This window comes from Cnephaeus nilssonii (assembly GCF_951640355.1).
Source record: "Cnephaeus nilssonii genome assembly, chromosome: 9".
Classification (NCBI taxonomy): domain Eukaryota; kingdom Metazoa; phylum Chordata; class Mammalia; order Chiroptera; family Vespertilionidae; genus Cnephaeus; species Cnephaeus nilssonii.
In genome coordinates, this window is record NC_137080.1 from 7244260 (window position 1) to 7269902 (window position 25643).

At 41.0% G+C, this 25643-nt stretch overlaps 1 protein-coding gene across 2 annotated transcripts in view; it reads right to left on the bottom strand.

Annotated features, from left to right (window-relative positions):
- Positions 1 to 14873: 14873 nt before the first annotated feature.
- The window catches only part of OPRM1 (opioid receptor mu 1), a gene marked incomplete at both ends in the record, with an annotated part of 32036 nt that continues 21266 nt past the window's right edge, over positions 14874 to 25643 (bottom strand). Inside the window, one exon of one of the 2 annotated variants that reach the window (XM_079780695.1) lies at positions 14874 to 14912. In XM_079780695.1, coding sequence (XP_079636821.1) covers positions 14874 to 14912 — 39 coding nt within the window. Of the gene's footprint in view, positions 14913 to 23823; positions 23869 to 25643 lie in introns of those variants that run through there. The other variant, XM_079780694.1, reaches the window with a different exon arrangement.

Here is a 25643-nt window from a genome sequence, read left to right on the forward strand (position 1 = left end):
ACATGTATCCATAGAATGCAAAGAACTACAAGTCAATAGAAAGTGACATATAACCCAATAAAAAATAGGCAAAAGCTTATTTAGTCATTTTTACAATAGAGAATTCCCAAATGCCAATAAGGTTATCAGATGCTCAGCATAATTATATCAGAGAAATGCAAATTAACTCATAATAAGATATCACTGTATACCAGTAAGATGGCTAAAATTGTTAAAAATGGAAAATATTAAAAGTTAGCAAGGATGCATAACACTGGAAATTGTTCACACACGTGCTAGAGGGAGGGTAAACTTTAGAAGACCAATATTATTTACCAGGTAATTCCACCCCCAGGCATGTACCCAAGATAAGTGCATATGTATGTGCACCAGAAGATATGCACATACTAACATTGTTTATGATAGCCTAAGATAGGAAACACCCCAACGGTCCATGATCAGCAGAATAAATGAATAAATTGTGGTATATTCACACAAAGTATGAAGGCCCTTGTATGCCATGCAAAGTGATTGGACTTTAACTCTTAGCTAATGGAACCCCTTTCAGAGGTTTTGAGCAGAACAAAGCTATAAGGCAGGAAGTTGCATGTGGCTAGGCAGAGAAGGTATTTTCATGTATTGGGATTTGGATGTAGGTTTTCCTTTTCAGAGGGTTCTTGTCTACAACTATTTTCAATATGTAACTGGAGCTATCCAATGTGATTTTGAAATAGCTGTTTTCTTACAATAAAGTGCTTTTATGTCGAGACTACTTCCACATTCAAAAAAATAATTCCTAACAATTTATACTATGCTCTAAATGTCGCCCTAGTGAACTTCTTGTTCTTTTTGTTTGTTTGTTTGCAAAGAATGTAACTTCATAAGATATCAAATTTATTTTTTAAGAGTAGATTAGAAATGAATGTAGCTACCTGGCAGTGTTGCTCAGTGGTTGAGCCTCGACCTATGAACCAGGAGGTCACGGTTCCATTCCTGGTCAGGGCATATGCCCTGGTTGTGGACTTGATCCCCAGTTGCAGAAGGCAGCCAATCAATGATTCTCTCTCATCATTGATGTTTCTATCTCTCCCTCTCTTTCCCTCTCTTAAGGGAATAAAAATATATTAAAAAAATAAATGAAGCTACATCTATTTGCAACTACAGATGTTATAGCAGAGGATTGATTTTTCAGTTCAGCAGTTCTAGCTGAAGGAGTCATGGTTTTCAAGTTTTAGGGACAAAAAATGGAAATAATTTACAAAGAGAAAAGCTCACTTCTTTCATTCATTTTGAAGTGCTAATCCAGAGCAAAGTCATCCGTTACTCTGATTCTTGGATGCCTGACCCAGTTTGCATCACTTACCTGGAGAATATACTTTTTAAACAGGTCAGCTATCATGTATGAATGAGAAAGACAAGAGAAAAATCTAAATTTGTATCACGATCAGGTTTTCTTTATTAGATATATATATATATATGTCATCATACATTACATGCAAGAAAATTATAATACAGCCTAAAATGTTTATGTATGCTGGCACAAGAAGAGTAATACAATGCAAAATTTTATTTTACATATAATTACCTTAAACAGTCAAGTAAGAATAATGTAAAAATAATGTAGCAATATGCTCACTGATGTACGAGTCACCATTTTGATCTGCTCATGAGACCACTATGATTTGGTGGGTCATTCTTTTGAAAGCTACAGCTGATTATCCTGCTCTACCTGGAAGGGTGCATGACCTGGGAAATGATAGCTTAGTCTTTACTGCAAGTGAAAATAATTTTCAACAGTGAAAAATAATTATGACGAGACTAACACACTAATTAAACCAAAAAAAACAAACAAAACCCAAACAAACAGAAAACCAAAGTAAAATTAGCCGGCCATCAAAATGAAAAGAATGCTGTATATGTTTAAACATTCCTCTTTGTGTGTTACCACAACCAACAATATATTCATTTGTCTCTATTTTTGTGGCAGGGGCACATGGGTGAAATACTGTACAGTTACCCAGGCCAATATATTTGACTTATTGTGATAAAGGCAGATATGGGAGCAGATCTGAAAATGAACACAGGAAGCACGTTGTGCTCATTGTTAAATCCATGGATTTCATACCATGTCCTGAAAGATGTGCTTTCATTTGCTTAGATACAAAAATCTGTAAAACATGAACTATTCTAGACGTTATGTAGGTTATGGTTGGGCACGCCTATATGTTCTTTAGATATTTGACTGTTGCCGAGAATCCATAGGCAGAGCAGCAGGTCTGTATCTTTCCTTCCACCCTCCAACACTTCTAAGAAAAATGATGGATTTTGCTCTTCTCACAGACCCCTGCAAGGGAGCCACTTGAATGATCACATTGGTAGAGAGCTGATTGCTTCTGTTAGGTTTGACTTCAAGTTCAGAAAAGACAGTAGCAATTCTGCTGCCATTTCTATTGCTGGGAGAAAGGTAGTTTGTGGGCTAGAATCTGTTAAAAATATTTGAACTAAGTCAACTACAAAGAGTCTTAATGAAACATATTCTTTATAACATTTTTATTTTTCCAATGGAAACACTGTAAGTATATTTTTAAATGAAGTGCTTTTAATTACCTGAATTTCTAATGTAATTAAAGATGTACAGCATATCTCTTTTCTAAAGAAAATTATCTTTGGAAAGCACAAATGTGTCATTAATGTTACCAAAATGTAATGACAAGTGACAGAGCACCTAATGGTTAGATTTACACTTTTAAAAACTTGCCTATTTTCTACATTTGCTAGAGCAATCTCTCTCTTTTTTTTTTTAAACTCCAGTTGCAAAATTTCCGGCTTTTCATTTACATAACGAAATGAAAATAATAAGATCACTTATAATTTTAAGTTTTCAGAATTATTAAGTAGATTAAGAGGTCAGAAAATGCCTTGCCAAAGGGAGGGTGAGTTAGTGGAAATTGGTAATTCTTCTTTAATTCCCCCCAAGTTAATGAAAATTTTTATACTGATATAAACATATAGTAAGTTTATATTGGTATATGTAGATATATGATCCCTTTATATATTCCATTTACATTGGTAATATAATGGGAATACACATACCAATATTTTAAATTTAATTCTCATTAAGTTAATGGAGATTTATATTCTGATAGTCATAGAGTAGAAATTTTTATGGTGGCAGTATTACATTATAAGTTGCAGCACTGAATTTTATGGACCCAGGACTTATGATAATTCACTTTTCAGTGAAGTTGATGTGTTGAGTGGCGATAATAGCATAATTTGAAATTCAAATTAAGATTTAAATAGAGAAGGTACAGTTGAAAGCATCTTCTAATCCTCTCTAATAAAATGGTAATATGCAAATTAACCATCACTCCGCTACACAAGCCACACCCACCAGCCAAGCCACGCCCACCAGCCAATCAGGGCGAGTATGCAAATTAACCCCAATCCAAGATGGCTACAGCCACAGAGAGCAAGGTTTCCCAGGTAACAGAGCAAGCCAAGCTTTCCATAGCTGTTGCAGGCCTAAGCCTCCACTCAAGCTACAAAGTTTCAATTATAGAAGGTAAACAAATTCAAACAAATGGCGGCAGAATGGACCTTGAGAGAGCAGGCCAGGGTTGCCGGCGGCAACAGGGGAAGCAAAGCTTTCCGCACACCCTGGCCGGGCTCACCCGCTTAAGGCTACAAAGTTTCAATTGTAGAAGGTGAATTAACTGCCACAGAACTGGCTGCCGCCCCAGAAATGGCTGCCGCCCCAGGCTACAAAGTTTCAATTGTAGAAGGAAAATAAATTCCAGATACCAGGGCCTCCCCTTGGGTTGCCAGGAGGCGTGGCCAGCCTGCAAACCACCACAGGCCCCTCGCTCAGGCCGCCCCACACCCCAAGGGAACCCCCAACCTTATCTGTGACACCCTTCAGGGCAAACCAGCTGGCCCCCACCCGTGCACCAGGCCTCTATCCTATCTAATAAAAGAGTAATATACAGATTGATCATCACTGCAACACACAATATAGCTGCCCCCATGTGGTCAAAGATCCTGCCCCCATGTGGACACAAGATGGCCACTACAAGATGGCCAGCAGGAGAGGGCAGTTGGGAGGCACCCGGACTGCAAGGGAGGGAAGTTGTGAGGGACCAGGCCTGCAAGGGAGGGCACTGGAGAGGGACCAGGCTTGCAAGGGAGAGCAGTTGGAGGTGATCAACCCTGCAGGAGAGGGCAGTTAGGGGTGACCAGGCTGGCAGAGGAGGGAAGTTGGGGGCAAACAGGCTGGCAGGGGAGCAGTTAAGCATCAACCAGGCTGGCAGCGGAATGGTTAGGGGGTGATCAGGCTGGCAGGCAGAAGCAGTTATGGGCAATCAGGAAGGCAGGCAGGCAAGCAGTTGGGAGCCAGCAGTCCTGGATTGTGAGAGGGATGTCCGATTGCCCGTTTAGGCCCGATCCTGGTGGGATCGGGCCTAAACGGGCAGTCGGACATCCCTGCAGGAGTCCCAGATTGGAGAGGGTGCAGGCTGGGCTGAGGGACAACCCCCCGCCGTGCACGAATTTCGTGCACCGGGCTTCTAGTTTTTATTATAAGTTTATTTCCAAAGTATAAATGTAAATAATGAGTCTGCAAGTAATTTATTGATTGTGGACTTTCAAATAAGGAGCTAAGACCTTGATAAATTTAATTTTAATGATCGCTTTCTATTTTGATTACAATCCTATATAATAAAAGGCTAATATGCAAATTGTCCCCTCCACTGGGAGTTCAACTGGGAGTTTGACCAGGGGGCGGGGCTGGCCAGCCAATAGCCTGCAGCCCCTCCCCCTGGCTGGCCTGGCCTGATCATCCCGATCAGGGTGGGCCAGCTGGACCCCACCTGTTCACGAATTCGTGCACCAGCCCTTTAGTTACCATCTAATTTCCAAGGATCCATTTTGCTACTGTGTGTGTGTGTTGGTGACATTTATTTTAAAATAAACTATATAAAGCAAAACACCTGATTGTGGATTTCCTCAAACAGTGGGCACTCGAACTCAAATTATACTTGTATGTGGGAGTCTCCAATATTATATACTCTTGCCAGGAGCTTCTTAGACTTAAAAACATTATAAAACACAGATACAGGTCAAAATTATTTTCTTTTAGCAAAATAGAGTCAAATTGACCTCTGTTTATAGATTCAACCTAATCTTAATTTCCCATTTTTAAAAAGATATCTGTGTGCCATACAAAAACAGAGAGGAAACACTTTTTGTTTTTAAATTTATGTCGCAAACAGCATGGCTGTTACCAGGCAGTTAGCATTTACTGGATTTCTAACTGCTCTCCCACAGCGCCACAGGAAACATAAGGTAGCCCTTTTCCTCAAAGTGTCTGTCTTTAATTGCTCAGTCTAAGTGAGAAACCAGCCAGTTAGTGGACAGTCAGCATGATCACTTCAATAGTCTTCAGGATCAATAAGAACCTAGCCATCTTGATTTCCCAACTGACTACTAGAAGCTTCAGCCTTGTTATAAGAAAATGATACTTTAAAAGAGATACTCATATTTTTTACGTGCATATTCATATGTATAGGTCAAGCCAGGTACAAGTAACTTCAATGGACTTTCCCAACTCTTCTTTTTCATGGGAATTTTATTGTTGTGAAATTACTTAAAATGAATGGATCATCAACTGTTACTAAGAATTATATTATGCCATTGGGCTTATGAATTTGGTTTTGATAATATTTAGTTTATTCTTAAAGAAGGAAGGATTTTATAATAAAGGTGAAAAAGAAATCATATAATCAGGATTATTTCCATCCCTATTCCCCCCACCTACCCTCATAAATGGATGGAATTTATTAAAACAAACAAAAATCATTGGGCAGTTGTTCATGTAAACAAAAGTTTTTCTTATTGTTGTTATTTCCCCCCAATCCATGTAGAAATTATGTGATCGATCCACAGATTGCAAGGGCATCCTAACAACACTTGTCAGATTCTACTATTTACAAGATTGATTTTATAAATCCTGAAAATAACCTAATGTTATTTGAAACTCATTTATTTAGATGCAGTAACTTGCATGGAAAGTACCCAGCTGGGTAGGAGGCCTATTGGTTTTCTCCATTCCCTTGAGAAATAAGGGCCATGAGTTTCCATCAAGAAGCAAATGAGTTTTGAGTTAATACAGCAGTGATCAGTAGCAGCTTCCCACTGAGTCAGAGCACTGGGAGAGCCTGGGGGCAGATGGGAACAAATTGTCTCACAACCAAAGAGAGTAACAGGAAGGCCTTGTTATTTTTCTGTTTTCTCAGAGGACCCCTGCAGAGGCAGGAGAGGGCAATAGGAATCAAGTTTACCACCTGCAGAGAGGCAGGAGAACAAGAATAGGCGGATGGGTTTCTTGTAGTAGTCAGGATATTGGAGGCTGAATTCTGACAGATTCTAAACTCAAAATTATGCAGAGAAGGGGGCCATTATTCGATGAAATGGTAATGTAGGTGGCCCACCATTGGTACCATTGTAATTAGCTAGTTATTAATAACAGAAAAGAAGCAATAGGAAGGCCAGACATAGGCATGTCATTTGGGCAGCTTCACCAGGAAGCTGCAATTTCACACTCCCCAGGGAACCACCAGCCCATTCCCTACAGATTACTGGAGGAAGGGGTCCAACAGAGGGGAGATGAATACATGCGCAGTAAAGCTGGGATGAGGTAGGGAAGATGCCTGTCAGTCAAGCCTGGGGAACCATGGATTGGCTAGAGTAGGCAGGGCCATTGCAAGCCTGTGGAAGTTTGGGAATACATAATTCCCCCCCCCCCCTCCCCAATCAAGGAGCTCACTCAATTGGCTCTCTCTCTTGGCTCTCTGCTTTCTTTGGCTTTGCTCCTGCCTGGGGTTCCCTCCATGGCCATGTGGCCATGTAGATCCCACATGCCGTGCAGCAGAAAACACAAGCTAAGCTAGCCTGATGCTGCATTGGACTATGCCCTAACAAAAAATAGAAACTCTGGACACTGGCTTTGATTTTAGTTCTTCTGGAAGCAAAATGGGACTTATTTCTTGGTGGGACAAAAGGAAATGGGACCTTGGAAACTCAGAGGTTTATTTCCACAGAAATAAAGCTTTCTACAATGTCTCATCTTCCTGTGTGAGTCTCAGGAAATTCCTTTTCTTGGGATATCGCAAGGAGCCCACTCTCACTAGCAACTGGTGAGATGTGGAGATCTCCCTATGGATAACACCATGATCTTAAGCTGTGAGCAAAGGTTTGTCTCAATTTTCCACTTTATTCAGGTGATGCTGACCCCCTGCTCTAGTCATTTCAGAGGGAAATTCATTCAGTAGAGAAAGTAGAGGGGCATGTATCTGTGATGACAAACATTCCAGAAGTAAAATATCTTGAGCAGCAACAGCAAAAACACCCACCCAAACAACTAACTAACCAACCAACAAGCAAAAACACATCAAAGAGCAGGCAAATGCCAAACAGGCATTCTGAAACTCCTGTTTTATCCAGTCCCCTTTATAAATGGAAACTTCTCATTTGGAAGTCTCTGGTAATCAGATTCCTTAGACTGACTAATGTGCTCTGATTTCAAAGAAGGTCTTGACCCTGACAAGAGACGGGTCATATGTACTACTCTGCCAGGAAAAGTACAGAACTTAATATTGCGTCTCATTGCTATGCTGTATGATGGAAAATTCATGCCAATTGCCTTTTATTGTCTTAGGAGTTTAAGAACTCTAATATGTCACTCAAAAAAAAAAATCAGTGGGGTTTCCACAGTTTTAATTCTGACAGAAGTTCCTTTAAAGACTTCCTGAAGACAACTATAGGCCTATAGATGGGACTATCTATGGAAGCCAAATCTACCCAGGCACTTGAAGACTGGAAGAGGTGCCTGCTGATCTCTTGGCCTGGTTGTTTGGGTGTCACAGCAGTTCGGGTAGTGACATTCCAGCCATATCCGGATATGGAATGTAAAAAATATCTCTGCAAACCAGAAGCCCAGCTCTGGTTTCCAAAGGGAACCAAAGATGGGAGGGCCTGTGAGATACATGAATTTTGAAAATATTGCGTAGCGTGGAGGCACCTCTGCCCTCCTCGAAATGGGGAAAAATAATTGCCGTTCTTCTCAGCGATTCATCAACTTGGTCCTCCACTATGGATGGTGAAATCACAATCATCAGGTCACACAAATGTAATCATCTCTCCCTTTTCTCCAGAATTTGTTAATTCAAACAGTTTTCCTCTGCTTACATTATGAAGCACACTCACACTGTTCAGTGTGTGTGACTGTGTTTGATTTTACCCAGACTCTTAGGAGAACAGTTTATTTCTTTGGATTTCAAAGAATATCTTTGTCTCATTTCTTTCTTCCTTTTTTCTTCTTATAGTTCCCTTAGTTTGTATCACTTCTCTCATTTTCATTTGGCATTTTGTCATCCAGTGTTTTCATTGAAAATTTTCTAATATTAGTGGGTAATACTAATCATACTGATGTATTTGAATCAAAACCATAGACAGTTCTTTTAAGAGACTTGAAAGCAAGTGTGATAGCCTGTTCTGAAGATTTGTTGTTGTTGTTGTTGTTTTTTTTTTACAAAATTCAAATTGCAAGGCAAGAAGAAAAAAGTTGTAGGCAATGTTTCAAGCCACCTTTTACTGGAAGATTTTTGTAGCTAAACATTGTTATTATAGTTCATGTGATAATACTAAGACACATTTTCTTCACTGCCTCCAAAATGACCTCTGTGGTCCTTCCCTGGAACCATGAAACAAACACACACTTTTCTTTGTTAACAATGCACACATTGCTAAGAATGTGATACTATAGCTGGAATTTAAGCAATAACCCTTTTTCTCAATTGCACTGGTTCAGATTTCATGCACATGATTGTGGGGTGAGAAGCAAACTATATTTGATTTATGTGATAGCCCTGAATGACTACAAATCACTGAGATATACAAGCTTTGGGATGTGCGGACAGAGGCAAATTCAGTCACTGCAGAAATTGTGAGCCTTTCTCCTCATGAGATCCACTTAATATTCCCATTCTTTGAAAACCCAAACAGAAGACACCTGATCTGAAGAAAATAAACATATCTGTGCTTCTATGGAAAAATTTGGCACTGTTGTGATTAATATCAGGCAATTTTTACACCAACGTAGGACTGTTTTATGTTGTTTTCACAACTAAAGAGGTTTTCCTAAAACAGAGCTGTAAATCTATCCAGTGTAGCTGCTTGCACTCAAGCTTGGTTCTGGTGGTTCCTGTTTCTGATAGATTCTAAAGGACTTTTGCAACTTTGAATAGATTGGTACCTGCCCCACAAATCATCTGGGTACTTCTTAGAGAAAATCTTTGTATAAAGGGTAGTAATGTCAGCTACTTTCTCTAAGTAGTTGTGAAGTGTGCTGCCAAATAATTTGAATGGTAGAATGATAAAAATGAGTAAGTTCACCCCTTCCTTCCTTATCCAATATTGGTTCTACTTGAGTCTTAATTTTTCTAAACAAACAAACAAATGTCTGTATTGTCTTAGAACTAGTAGTATACTCTGGGAACATCTTCATCTAATGCCAGAGACTTTCATTCTTCAAGCATATGAGGATCTCTTTTGGATATGAATGGATCAAAGACGCCTAAGTTTCTGGAGGTTGGGAGTGAAGGAAGAGCTCACCTCTTGTACCACATGAGTTTATCAGGCTGTTTCTTTTAGGTCTGGGGTCAGGGGCATAGCCAAGCATTAGTTTCCAAGTGGGTTTGCTGTGAGATGCAAACCTGCACCTCTCTCAAAGTGCAGAGGCACAGTAACTCTCTCAGCATCCTCTGTAATTTTGTAAAGTTTTAAGGGCAATTTCAATGCAAAATTTATTGGAGTTACTTACTATCACCTTATAGGAAATGCAAAGTGAGTTGAAAAAAATATATCATTAAATTTGTATTAAATGTGTGATGAGAAGAACCCCAGAAAACTGATCTTTCTCTGAATATGTGCCCAAGCTCTAGAATCATCTCTTCATATATTTGAGTCAAGAGACGCTTTAAAAGATAGATATATTCATTTAATGATTTCTGAACTCTTGAAACTTGGCATATGCAGCCTGACCAGCATGGCTCAGTGGTTGAGTGTCGACCTATGTACCAGGAGGTCACGATTTGATTCCCAGTCAGGGCATATGCCTGGGTTGCAGTCTGGATCCCCAGTGTGGGGTGTGCAGGAAGCAGCCAATCAGTGATTCTCTCTCATCGTTGATGTTTCTATCTCTATATCCCTGTTCCTTACCCTCTCTCTAAAATCAATAAAAATATATTTTAAAATATGCATATGCAGCTATTAAATGTTTATTTGAAAAGTACCTTATTGTTAATAGGAAGCACTTTTTTAAAAAGATGCCACCATTTAATTCCTTCAAGACCTTTACTTTCAATCTACACTTAACCCACTTTTAGTATTCTTAAAATCTCAGTGTCAGTGGTCCTTATTGTAACCCAAGTGCCTAGGACACAATAATATTGTTATAATTAAATTGAATTTGACCCATTTTCTGCTCCCTTTAAGAAATGTTACAGAATTGCATGACAGTAGTTTGAATATTTGCCATATACTGCAGACCACTAAGTATTTGGTTTTGCTTAATTCTTAAACACTCAGTAATATACATAACTGGAAAACAACGACTGTGAGTTGAAATTATTTCTAATTAAATTCAACTGGTTTTTGGGTGGATATCCCAAAGTTCAACTCTTTGACTCGTCACTTTAGGTCCTAAAGTCCTAATAACAATGGTCTTAAATATAATCTGGATGCCATATTCTGTGACTATGAATCCTGAAGTATCTTACACAGAAAAAATACAATGGTTAGGCCAAGGTACCCAGGTAGGTCCATAGCAATATGTCCTGTCAGGAAAAAAAAAAAAAAATTATGTGGAGAATCTTTGTTAAGGATCTTGATGTTTCTACAATGGCAGTAAGGATTCCTTGAGACACCCATTTCTCATTGGCTATTTCCAGGAAGGGGGCCGTGCTTTTGACTGCATATAAACAGGGGCACATGTGGCCAGTAGAGAAGCTGAGACTACCAAGTCCTATCCTCAGTTTGCTTTGGATAGAAGGCTGAAAAGTTTGGCAAACCCCAAGAGGTAAAAGCAGCTTCTGCAGTATTTACGGCTGAAGCCGGAAGAATTGCTCATGGGCCACCTCATCTTGGTGATTGCTGGCAAACTGAGAATGTCTGTACAAATTGTTCACCTTAGTTATAGGAGAAACACAGCACATTTGGAATGAGACATTTAATCCAAGCATATGGGAAGAATTTTACTTTACTTTTGAACAAATAAACATACTTGACTTAAGGACAGTAAAATGCTTTGGGACTTTGTGATCAATGGGGTCAGAAAGAATCTTTTCTTTGCGTCTCAGTTACTTATCTTGACGGGGCTTTGTGTCCGTGCTTCTAAATTTTAACTTTTCCCTGGATCCTGAGATGAAAAGGGAACACTGTGAGAACACTGAAAAGAGAATTCTGTTAGCATCTTTTAGGTAATATTAAGTGAACTAAGTGTGCCTTTTCAATGATGACATTTGCAAGTGAATAGATGTCAGTTTTAGAAATACATGTCATATTATCTAAGGAAATGAATACCGTGTTACCAACGCAAACCTAATTTTTGGAAGAGTTTATTTTAAAGCTGCCAACTGTCTATTTCAATGTTGAGAAGTGTTTCCAATGGCCAAATTAAGAGCCCGACTTCTTTTGATGGCACCGTTGGAATGCCATTCTATCACCGGTAGAGTTTCTAGTGGAAACATTTCCCATCTTCTCAAGAGGCAAGTCCCTCTCAGGGTTTTGTGCCAACGGTGGGTGATCAGAATGGTAGTTCCCATGAGAATTCACCGAGTTTATCTCTCTTTTTTGACATTGGTAGCTTTCATTTCTAATTTTCACTGTAAATAGAGAGCATTTACTAGATGGTAGGTCAAGCTTGTTATATTCATTATCTCACTTGGTCCTGACCACAGCCCAATAACTTTGCTATTATTGGCCCTATTTTTAAGAGGATACTGGAGCTAACAGAGCTTACATATGTTGCTCAAAGTCACAAAGCCAAAAAATGCCACAATGTGTGCTTAGACATGGATGCAGATGACTTCGAAGCTTAAACTTTTAGCTTCTTCACAAACTTTTTATCGGACATCACAAATTGTTAATATGGATCAAGACGGTTACAACTAAAGGTTTAAAACAAAAATGAGAGCCCAGCCAGCATGGTACAGTGGTTGAGCATTGATCTATAAACCAGGAAGTCACATGCCCAGGTTGCAGGCTTGATCCCCAGTGTGGGGCATACAGGAGGTGGCCAATCGATGATTTTCTCCCATCATTGATGTTTCTCTCTCTCTCTCTCTCTCTCTCTCTCTCTCTCTCTCCCTTCTCCTGAAATCAATAAAAATATATTTGAATAAAAATACCACACAAAAACACACACACACAAAATGAGAGCAAATACCCAGTGACTCACTCACATGTGCCCCAGCCGAGAGTCTCATCTCCCCTCTTCTTTCCTTTCCAGTGACTGGCAGGGAGAGAAGGCTGTAGGAGCAAAGTAACTGTGAAGGCTGAGTTTAAAGGAGAAAACAGGACCTACTTGAGATTAAAATCTCCACAGCAAGTAATTAGATGAAGAAGCAAAACTTCCACTTCACATCTGCAATCTGCATTACTGTGCCACCAAACTAGGAAGAGATCCCATCTACAAGGACAAAGCAGAACAATGCACTTCCTTTGCTTTCACATTTCATAAGAAACTTGAGCCCATCTGACTGAGTCAAGGCTGTTACTTCCCTATTTGCCAGGGAATTGCAAGGTAGTTTTAGCAAATTTATGATAAAAGTGGTTTTGATTGAAACATACTTATTTGCTTTTAATTTGAGAGCTGGTCATTAGGCTGAGATAGTGATTGTTGAGAAATAACCTTATGAGCAGAAAGCAGTACTGTAGCATCCCTTGAGAGAGCTCATGCTATTATAGCTCATTAAAAACAAATTTTCCTCCCCAGTGACATATATACAAATATTACATTCCCCCTTATTGTGTTTCATTTGAATTTTTTCTTTTACTTGTGGAAGCCCTAGTAGTACATATATGTAAATATATATACACACATACATCTATTTAACATTCTAAATTGTTTTAAGGCCCTAGTTTTAATTACTTTGATTAGAAAATGTGAAAAATTAAAAAAATAATGCATATACATTCTGGAACATAACATTTGAGAAATGGAGGTTATTAGAGGCAAATATAAGACTTCATTAGAAGGAAACATTAAAACACTTATCTTGACTTTTGTTATTTCTTTGTCCAGTTGATACTTGGGTTGGGTCCACATAATTACAGCCTATCAGATCTGAGACAGTAAACAGTTATTCTCATCCATGACAGCTGTCTTCCTGAGACATCGACTTTGGATGTCTGGTGCATATTTGTGCCTTATTAGATCGAAGGCAGATGCAATTTTAAAGTTGGTACTACTGGCAGCTTGTAGACTCAGGAATGCTCTTATCAGGGAACCTGGCACCGAGTTTTCTACTTGTGTCTTCATGGATAACTACAATGTACTTGATTCCTTTAATGCAGACAAAAATTCATAGTGGAGAGCTTTCTGGCATGGGCCATCTGACTTGAAGGTCTACATAGATCAAACAAAATGAGTGATTGCCAAATCTCTGCTTTGTTTTATACCAGCCAAAGAGAATTGTCTTAGAGAAACTACTCAGAAGACTGCCATTCTACAAAGAAAATCTTGGCATTTAGCAAAGATCAGAAAGACCAACATATCGGTGAAGACATTACATAAACACAACCTTCAGGAAAGTATTCTTGGGTCATTGTTAATATTTCATGTCCAGGTAACAATACAGGATTGAAAAACAGGTGATCTATTTTTCTCTGTGGTCATATGAGTCTATCTGTTTGAGATTAAGCTCATTGAATCTATATTTTTAGAAAATTTTAAGCTGTTCTGAAAGTCAACAAAAACATCTGTCAATTTATCACTCTGATTCAAAAAGCACAATTATTCTGAGCAGCTTTAACAAAAGAAAATTATATGTAAAAGGGGCATGCTGTGTGGAGAAACTACCAAGAAATGAAGAGTACATTGTAGTGCTTGACTTCCTGCATAATTAAATGATGAGCTCATTGACCCCTATTCCCTTTTGAACACTTAGGAAGCACTTGCAATGCACAAGAATCAACCCTTCTGCAGCTGACACATTACTGGGTTTCAGATTGCTTTTCATGTTAATCTCTTCCCTTGCAAAATAATGAAGATGTTTTTCTTTAAAATATAAAACCAAGAAACGAAGGTAGAAATGAAGTCTTATCCAGAAGATACTTTTAAGGTTAACATTAGAGGTCAAAAAACAGAGCAAAGTCTTGTCTTACAGAAGACCAGAGAGTCTTGGATGTCCACACAAGGTGCTTTGATCAGAGGTAGCATTTACGTGTTACTATGGTGAATTAAACAATCTATGGTTTTTCTTTGATGAGGCCATAAATATTTGCTTGAAAAAAAATATTACCTACAGAAAGTTCATCTTCCATGACGACCTGAATTTACAGACTGTAGCCTGTTATGGTCCCATTGGGCGTCTTCCTTGTGATTATGTACACAGGCTGAGCTCATTAGTCGTTCTTTCCTTCCCAGTGCTTGACTTAGTTGGGATGTCTCTCTAATAATGCAGAGTGAAGTGACCAGAGAGGAGTAAGTTTTGATGACTCAGAGTAGACACATTCCTAGAACATGAGTGCTTTCCACACACACGGGCAGTGACCTGCTTCCACATAAGATGGTGCCATCTAAGCTCAGTGAGGGTCTCAATGACATGAAGACCCAGTTAGGGCAATGGAGCAGTTTCTACTTCCAGATTTTCCAGCTAGAAGAAGAGAAAAAAACAAAGACAGTGAGCATTTCAGATTGGGTTATAGCACAGATTTATTGGGCATCTTCTGTGTGTCAGAACTGTATTGGGAGTCTCTGTGTATACTCTTTCCTGCAACTCTCAGAATTTTTCCTAAATGTCAAGATATAATATAATCTCTTGGGTCATTATTCATAATCTGTTGGGTCATTATGAATATGCTATTGTATTTGTATACACTAATGAATAAGAACTATATACTAGTCATCAAAGATATATTTTTGGTGGCTTCTCTTAAAAATATATATTTTAATGCAAACTCTTTTCCCCCCCTCTGTCCTTGACCTTTTTTTTCTCTCCTTATCCTCACACTATTCATGATTTGATCAAAATTTCAAAAGAAAATTGCAGCATGTTTTGTTTTTATTTCTGGACAAAGACATTTTTATTTCAGTTCTCAAAATTAATGGATCTTTTTCTGAAGAAATTGATTTGAAGTTCTGGGATTTCCCCACCCCCACTACTCTTGTGAAGCTAGCCTATCTGTCCTCTGATTGGGCACAGTTTCTGTAAATACTCAGATAAGTAATGAAGTAGATCGAGGTGACCACAGCATTGACCAGTTTGTGACTGCTTAGTCCCGGGGAGGTTTGTTTGCTGCTTGCTGCAAAAGGGCTGAGATTTACACAGCCCGTTGTGTGTGCAGCCACTGTGTGGTTCCACTGCATCATCCTGTGGGAGTTGGGGCAGGGAAGGTACTACCATGCGAAACCTTCTGCTGGCCCAAGGGTGCAGAGAGGAGTGAGGGGTCCGCCTCTGTCCTAGTTGCTGATAAACACAAACTGAGTTGATGGAGAGAGGCTGAAGGATAAGCTCCAACCAGCTGCCCAAATGGTGCATGGTTGCTGCTTGCTCTCCTATGGACTAGGGGTCTAAGAGAGCTCTCTGGGCCTCACCAGGAAGGAAAATACAATTGCACCCCATCTCAAGTCAAAACTAGAAACATCTAGAGGACAATACGCCCCCAAAATACCATGGCCTGGGTGAGTCTATTTTGAAGAAGCGGCATTAGAAGAAGTTTAAAAAATTTGGCTCTCAAAAGAAATTTCAGTCGTTGTACTGTTGATATTTGGCTCTGTTGACTAATGAGTTTGCTGACCCCTGACCTAGGTTGTTTGACATTAGTCCCCATGATTTAAGCCACTGTGCATATTATTTAATTGGGACATCATCATTCTTCACAATGAGGTTTGCCACTGTGGAACCCCATTTTAATGATTCCATGGTGGCTAACCTAAAGAGACTTTCTTGAGGATAGTAAAATCCCGTGAAACTCCATGGAAGAAGCTGTTCAGAGTCTGAGGGCTGAAGTTGCTCTAGACTGCATCGATCCTAGATGGAATGACAGCCCGATCATGATTCCTATCTAGAAAATGACTGATGACGTTTTTAAGATTGCCCCTTACCCCCCAAGGTGTCCCATTTCACTATTTTTCTCGCCGTGAGGCCCTGTGCTAGAAGCTGTGTTGATTTAGGGCCATTAGATGTCCAGGATAGTACTTCCCAAACCAGGACTCTGGAATCCAAGGCAAAGCCCAGGATAGAAAACCACAAGGCATTGTGGATATGCCTATTAAAATAGAGGTTCCCAAAGTAGAGACTGAGGCGATGATCACCAAAGACTTGCAGCTCAGATATGAGGCTCTGTTGGGCTCCACGGAGGCAGTTAATTGTTCAGGCAGATCAAGCTCTGCAGGCTTCTATAGATCCAGATGCCTTTGTGGAGCCACTCTCTCTCTAACGCAGGAACCAGAAAGCCAGGTGGCTGCCTTAGAACAAATGGCTCCCTCAGAACCTCAGCCCTGCACTGGGAAGCCTTTAAGGTGTCTTCATTCCCAAGTGATCCCAGAGGTCTTACCCCTTAAGGAAGGCAAAACGGAGTAAGGGAGAAAGATAAGAGTGGGCAAGCATAAACTTCTTTGTCTTTTTGATATCTGTGCTCAGATGACTAAGGTACCAGCTCTCTTGAGGGTTGAGGACCACTCATTTAATAGCCATCTTTGAAACAGAGTCAAATAGGGAAGGCGGTGACTGTGACCTTTGAGTGGGGCTGTGATGACCATTTCTGCTGCTCCCAAGGCTGACTATGTAATTGATATAGATAATTTCCATGCTTGTTCTGTGAATGCTCACAATGTCCACGGGAGCCATGCCCAGTCTGGAAGAGCTACGTACAGAGAGGTGAGGGTGGGACACAGGCACAACAGATGACAATTCAGCTGCAGGTTCCCTTCTGGTAGAACAGCCTTGTGTGGCCAGTGAAAAAAGCTCTCGGGGTCTGGAGGCTGATGGAGGATCATTGCCAACGGAATTCGGTTTTTGCTTCTGTGGTTCTGGCTATTCCAGACACTGTGACTGTAACTGAATCAGCTGCCCATGATGACACCTGGAATGCCATCTTGGGCTTTGGTCATGTCTCTTTCTCAATCCCTTTGGCCCTTGAAAATCAAGATCCGTACCCTGACTCAGCTTCCTAAACATGCTTACTGTGCAGCCACAGTAATACTTAGATTCTCCTGTGATTTGCCACCAACGAGTAGGTCAGAACCCAGAAGAAGCCTCTCTCTTCTTGCAAGTGACGTGGTCCTACTACGATGATGATTTTATGTCGATAAGCCCCAATGAAATTAGCAGATGCTAATTCATGCGAAGGCCCAGGATTGCTCATTAATTCTGATAAGATTCAGGGACTAACCACCCAACTCAAAATGTTGGGAGCCGTGTGAGTAACCACTTAACAGTGGATCCTAATGACAGTAAAGAAAGTATTCCCTGTGCGATGGATCCCCACTACCAGAAAGGAAGCTTGGTGCTTCATTGCAGTATTCAGGCATCGAGACAATATGTGCCTTATCTATGCATGCATTTTGTTGAGTCTGCAAATAATGAGAGAATCTGTCAAATTTGGAAGGAGACCTATTGGCGCCTCCCTGGCACCAATAACCACTTCAGTTGGGGAAGGAATACTTTAGACCTTGGAGGTACCGGGAGGGGGAAATGATGGACTCTATCTTTATCTCCAAACTCCAGTTCTGCAGCCTGGTAAAACAATCACGTGCTCCACTGAGACAAGCAGCAGCTCTGACTGCCAACCTGACCTACTTCAGGGCTTATCACGTCAATCGATATGCGTGGGATCAGAAAAACTCATGAGGGCTTGGCTGGCCCTGCGTTACTCTACGTGCCTGATATGATCAAAGGCGGCTCCTAAATGTGAAGTCCCTTGAACACGTATAAACACAGTCAGGCTCATACCAGTCCCTATGCTTTTCCTAACCCCTGAGTGTCCTTGGGTTATACCATGGATGGCTTTCAAGGCTACAGCTATTTGGTGACTGTGCCCATATGGAATATCCAAATTAATGTAGTAGTCATCCAAATGAAGCTTATCAACAAATCCCAAATCGAACCTGTCCCCTTCAGTTACATGGTTTCACATGGGGAAGAGTGGGCCACAGGACATCTCTCTATTGAGCAAGGGTGAGCAGTTTGACGCATCTTTGGCCCCCCCTGCAATGATTGGCTGTAACACCACTCCTTGGGTCACATTCCTTTCACTAGGCCTCCAGGTAAAGAGAGCTGTTCTACCTGAGTATCCCACACGGATTCCTGTCTCCGTGCGGCAGTGTGAGTATTGTTCCCTGGCATCTGAGTCCACATTTGAGAGATAGGTCAGGAACCTGTCCTTAACTTTAGCTACCATAGCCAATAAGACAGAACAAGCCATAGGAGATCAATCGCTCAGGCTAAACTCCCTGCTCATACATGGATCCATCAATTGGCCTGGGACTACATTCTGGTTGGTGTGGTTGACAACCACTCCTGTTGGGTTCTAATTAATACCAACAGTATGGTGGCACAATCCATGCATACCATAAAAGAGGAAGCTCAATGGCTATCTCAGCTCAGACCGATTGGTCCTCTCTGGGACTAACTCATTTGAGTCTAGGATCCTAAAGTGTGTGGCTGAGGTCAACACTGCCCATCTGATCTGATCCTGTGGATGGGGATTCTGTGAATCATAACCCTAGTCAAGTACTGTTTGAAATAAATGGAACAGATTCGTTCCTAGCCCTTGTCAGTATGTTTAACCCAAATTGCTAATGGGATGATATAAATATATAAAAACTGAATTCAGCCAAGAATATGTCCAGCCGGCAGGTGAATTATAGGGAGAGGCAGCCCACCACGCATCCCTGCACATTCTTGCCTACTGAGCTGAAATGCAAGGCCTAAATATCTTTTGACTCTGAGTCATTTCTATAGTCGCACCGTCAATTAAGAACCTTGGCTGCCAGACCGCATGAGGACCACAGCATGGCCGCTTTGTGATTGCCTGCTCCGGCTCTCAGGGGGAAGGATAGGTTTGTTTACTGATTGCTGCAAAGGTGCTGAGCCCTTAGCTCCGGCCTCTTCAGCGTTAGTGCGATCCGCTGTGTGCACAGCAGCCACCTGAGCCCATTGTGTCACACCACGGGGCATGCGGGCAAGGGAGCCAGCGCCCCGGTGCTGATGTTTCTGCTGTTTGCTGAGCTGTTGGTAGTAAACTGCTTTTGCCGGTCCATTGGGTCACACTGTTTATTCTCATCCGTACTGTTGTGGCCTGCTGACCTGCCGCTTGCTGAGATCTCTTCTTTGGAAGCTTGTAACTCCCCACCGTTTTCTAAGACTGGGCCTCTTCCCTGACAGGGACCACAGCAATGTTACGCATCTCAGCAAACTTGACATTTGACATCGATAGAATATTTTCATCTACCATCCGTTTCCCAGTTTTGCCAACAGTTTTTTTAAGCTTTTATTTATTTATTTATTTATTTATTTATTTATTTATTTTCAGGAAGTCGATGCACAAATCCCTTTGGGCTACTTTTTAGCCTATTTTGAAAAATAAAGTTTTTGAGAAACTTTTCGATTCGAACTGAAGCTTATGTAAAGCGCTTCTCGCTTCTGTCCATAGGGTGATTGGAGATGTTCCCTACACCCGGAGGGAGGGGAAGAGATGGACTTTCCCAACTTCATTAATCTCTGGGAGGAAGCAGAGGTCTTTAGGGGTGAAGTGACATGCCCAAGTATATTGGTCGGGGAAAACTCGCTTAATATTTGTATTCTGGCTTTTTTTTTTTTCTTGCAGCTACTCTCTTCCACTTCCATTGTCTCTTTCCTATTTGTGATGCCATACAAGGTTGCAATTGAAACTAATCACAGCCTTGGGTTCTGCTGAACCGGATCAATGTTTCAGTCAATAACACGCTTCAAAATTGCATTCATTACAGAACCGTGCAAGCAGAGGCACACGGAATAATACTTCCAGAGTTGATGACTCAGTGGCCAAGTTCTCCACTGAACTAAATCATAGAGAACTCGTCTCTTCTTCCGAGCTCCATTGCTGCACTCACACCTATTGGGCTGTAGGTGTGACAAGGGGCCAAACTTTAGTAAAGAAGAATTCAAGGGGAGGTAGAATAATCTGGTAGTTCAAAGGACTCAGACTTAATATGCCATATACTACCTCCTGCTTTTAATATGGATTTTTTTCAATATATCTTTTCTCTCGTAAAAGGGAGCTTTGGGAGTTCTGCTTGCTCACTAGAAGATGCTAGCCCCGCAGTCAGTCAGACACAGAAATGAGTCCTAACGGGTTGTCAGTCAGAAAAGGCCGGGGAAGTCCTGCTTGTCAAGGGATGCCCTGAGTGGCCTGTGGCATGGATGCCCAGCTCACCCAGCTGGCTGTCAGCTGCCCACAGAATCTGTGTTCCCTGGCTCCCAGTCCTCTGCTCTTTGTCAAAAAAGGTTGAGATTATTCAACACGTGGTGTGCTTCTCACCACTGCAGGGTGGATGCCTTTGAAAAAGAAAGCTGTTTTTCTCAAGGATGTTTCACTCAAAACAGTGTGTCAGTGATAAGGCTTGTTCTTAGCAACAGTGTGGTTTCAGTCAGTGGAAATATATCGGAAAGCGACATAGAATGTCCCGTTACCTCCCCCCCCCCCCCCCCCCCCCCCCCCCGCTTTAGGGACGGCAACCAGAAAGTGGCAAGACCCAAAACAAAGCAACACAGAAGCGAAAACCCAAACAAAGCTCAGCCTCTTCTGTTTTCAGAGATAGGGAGTTTCAGTATTTTGTTTGCATTTAGACCATATATTTTAAACGAGTGAGTAAAAGAAACAATTTTGGAACAGTGGTGAAGACCTGGGATTATGGGATGTTGCCATTTATTCCAGTGAAACACTGAATTTTGAATAGATTTGTGCATGAATGGGACTGATGGTCTATAGTGGGCTTTTGGAAACTGCTTGGTAAAACCTTCCTTCTCTGAGATGTTACAGAGTGTCCCTTGGAAAACTGGGGCTGTGCTCAGATAAGTTTGAGAGCTTAAAAAACAAAAAACAAAATGCAGATATATAGATATATGCAGTACACACACACACACAGTAGGGCTTTTCAAAGCCTTAAAATGTTAATATATAGTATAAGTTCTTGAGACCAAAAATAAGATAGGTAACAATTTCTAACATTTGCCTAAAGAGCTATTTTTTCATGGATCACATATTAACATCCAGCACAGTAATGTTCTGTAGGACCCTGGTAGAATTAGTAAAAAACGAATATGTTATTCAGAGAGTTATCCCCTAGGATTCTTTAAGTATCAAATCTTAAACACCTGAATTCCTGTAACATCCCAGTCACGTAGACAAAATGCTGAATGTTTGAGGCTTCCAGTAACAAGGAAATCCTTATATCTCAAAGCTTAGAAGAATCTTTGGTCGTATTGAAATCCCTTTCCCTGTAGCTTTCACCCTTTAGCGTTCATTAGTAGAGTTTCATTGGGTAAGTCCAGTTCCTTACTGCATCCCTTTAAGTACATGAAGATTACTATTTTGTCCAGAGTTTTCTGTTTCCCAGGCTAATCACACGCACTTATTTCAACCATAGTGAGGAACAGCCCGCCTTGTGGCTTTGAGCGTCTGCCCCCTGGTGGTCAGTGCGCATCATAGCAACCAGTCACTCCACTGTTTGGTTGATTTGCATATTACCCTTTTATTATATAGGATAGTTGGATTTTTGGGTTGAAGTTTTTCTCTGGTAATTTTTAATAGTATAACTTAAGTTTGGTTCATTATCCTATTATAGTCAGCATTCCTCTATTAATTAGATGTTGAAGATGGAAATCAAAGTTTATAAATCTATGTCACTGTACCATTTATCCAGATCATAATTCAACATAGCACAGAATTACAGAAATTAACAAGAGCTTGCCAGATCTCTTGGGTTTACTTGATTTCCCTGTCCTGCCATCATCTAAGAAGATAAAATTTGTTTTGTCATAACTAATTCTTAGAAAGCTTAGTTGCTTCCTAGAAATTAATGCTTCCTTTCTAAGTGCTCTCAAAATTTATTTTAATAATGTGATCTAGGCTCTAAAAACAATCAAATGAAATATTCTGCGTGGTTTTCAGTTGCCACAAAGTTCCCATTAAAATTAGGACTCTCTTTCCTCTAGATTTTTAGGACTCCTCCCATTTTTTGCTTCTGAAGTTATCATTTGTGTTTCATTAATTATGTATCATTTAAAAGTTCTCTTAATGTTTTAAGATCACCAGGAGATTTGAGCTCATTCAGAGCCTCCTAGTTCTCTAACAATTATCTTCACCTTTATTAGCCTTACTTATTTCCTAATAATATTTTAGGATAGAGATAATTTGCTCTGATAGAGAAACTTGAAATAAAATGACTTGAAGAAGTATGCACAGAGAAATCAAATTGCATGAAGAGCATATGGAAAATGATTGCCTAAGTGTGAGTCTACTTAACAAAAACCTAGTAGCCATGAAGATGATAAGTTGAACATAAAGCGGGCGCGGAGTGCTACATCTGGGGCAGTGGCTGAGCCATGAAATACACAAAATAACATGAGACCATTTTTTTTTTATACTTAGCCAAGGCAAGATCTCTTTGGGCACTGAATCCAATTCTTGTTAAAAAATAAAATTGACACTGCACAAGTGTAAATAAGCATGTGTTTGAACAGTATAACTTCTGATCAGAGGCTCAGCCGAGAGAAAATGAAGATCCCCGCCTGTGAGTATTTTTTAGGTTCTGAAGGATGAGCCTGAGATAATGTCAGAGTGTTACATAGTCATTTAGGTTGTCAATCAGTTGCACATGAAAGAGGCCATTCCCACCACCCCTCACATCTCCTGAATATCATGATCCCTCTGATTATTCATTCAGTCCACAGATATTTTTGGACAAAATTGTAATGTGCCAGACAGTGTGTTTGGTAGCTACTGGAGGCAGGAGAAGGCAGATGTGGTTCAAGCCCTCAAGAAGCGATGGCGTGTCTGTCCCATGCAACATATGCCTCCTGTAGATGGTTAGCAAAAGTGAGCACAGGTCTCTCCCTCTATCCACACCCCTTTGCAATGTGACAGCAGCATCTACCATCCGTAGGCAGTCTGCTTGCCACCCCTTGAATCTCAAACCTGTGTCCACCGTGCGAACAAGCCTGGGCTAACGTGCTGGAAGAGGAAGGTCCGTGTGGAGCTAGCCATTCTTCCTGTGGGCATCCTCGATCTGCTATTTGAAAGCTGATCTAGAAGAACTGTCCAGTCCACTGCAGCCCAAATGACTGATCTATGGACACTCAAACTAAACAAACAAACAAAAAAATGGTTCCTTTAAGCTACCGAATTTTAGAATGACTTGTTATGCAGCTATAGCTGACTGATAGCTCTTCCCCATGTAAGCATGATTTAAAGTTTATTTTGGGTCCAGATTGTTCTCATATGGCTTATCCAATTACCTTGATAACTGCCAACTCTCCACTTCACTTTGCGCTGTATGGGCATGGTCTCAGTGCACAGCTGTCAGAATACAGACACCCTGGGAAGGTTTGATATTGGCTCTCTGATCTGCAGAATATGAAGTTGACTAATGTGCTTGAGATGTGACATATACAGTATAATATATTTCTTGGAGAAAACACAAATACACAGGCAGACACAAACATCGACAACAATACAAACTTCAAACAAGCAGTTAAAAAGTGAATGCAAATCCAGTTAGCTTTGTTTGCTAGCATAATGGCTCAGGATGTTTAAACACACACACACACACACACACACACACACACACACGCACACGCGCAAAACAACCTGTTTGTCACATTCTGAATTTGAACAACGAATCCACTATGTCCTACAGACACAGCCATAACGTCTCCGATTCCTCCTTCAAATAATGTTATTATTTTGATGTATTATTGAAACTATCACCAAAGGCTGATGTATCATTCCAGATGTCTGTGTAACTGCCTTGATTCTAATGATCACATTAGTGGCGATTAGCGAAAGGATCTTTGATTTATCTTAATTTTCAAATATGTCAGGGTGTCTTTTCCTCTTTTCCTGGCAGCCGCTCGCTCTTTGTCCGGCTCGCCCAGCTGGGCATTTTGGGAAAGCAGCCAATTCCAGGGCTAATGTGTTTCTGCTGTGATCTGACACTGATGCTGTTTCATGGAGGCAGCAATGGAGATAAGCGCTAATTGGATGCATTTTTAAAGCAAACCTTTTAGTTACTTAGAACAGAGCTTCCCCAATTAGCTTCCTTTCTCCTCTCTCTGGCTATGCAAGAACCACACTGATGTGAAAACACTGCGTTTGGAAGGGAGTCAAGGGCACTGCCCGGGGCCACTGAAGGTCAATCGTGCTGAAGTCAGGGGAAACGCTCCAGCAGGCAGGGGGCTGAATTGCCGGGAAAACAGGGCAAGTGGAGGATATGGGGAGGATCAGATGTGACAAGAGGCCCAGGTACACTACCCTCAGCCACACCCTAAAGTGCCAGAAAGCAGAGGGAAGGTGTGGGCGGGCACTCAAGGAGAAAGAACCCGTGTTTTATAATGGCCATCATGGTCTCCAGGGGAAGTATTGTGCTTCAGTGGAACATATTTCAACTTTAGAACTGAGACTTTTAAATTGCATTCTTTAATACGTTATCCCCAGGTTGAAGAAAGTCTATTTAAATCCCTGCCCTCTTCAAGTTACTTGCAAGCTTTTGATAGCTGCCCAGAAGGAGAGCTGCTTAGTAAAGGGGGCAGGCTTGAAGGTCTTGATGTGGAAAAAAATAGGGAAAGATGCAGGCTAGGAAACCATTTCTTTCAGGCTTTTATTTCCGAGATGGATTTAGAAGTGAGACATAATAAGTTAATTTCCCTTTGGTTGGAAGCGAGTCTGCCATCATTATCTCATCCTCTCTGGGGGGTACCAGTTCCTGTGCTCATTTAAGCATTATTTAATAGCAGGGGCATGAGGATTAATGACCCCTCTGGGCCACAGGATTGCATTAGTCCCGTGGTCAATTGGAAAGGGTGAGTCTGGGTTTGGCTGGGTGGCTGCAGTGGGGCAAACAGGGGACAGTGAGGTGGGCGTGGTGGGGAGACAGCAGAGAGGAGGCAGCTAACTCTCCCTTCCTCTCCTGCAATTCTCGTTCTAGTCCTTGTTATGGCACCATCTGTCCCCACAGGCCCACCCCTGGCCCTAGGAACTTTATCTAAGCGTCTGACTCAAGAGTTTACTCTACAGGAAGTTTGAATTTGAGTTCTGGGTTATAAAATTACACAAGCTGTGATTTTTGGGTGCTGGCACCATTATTTGAACATTTACTTAAATTAACCGCAATCATGACGTGA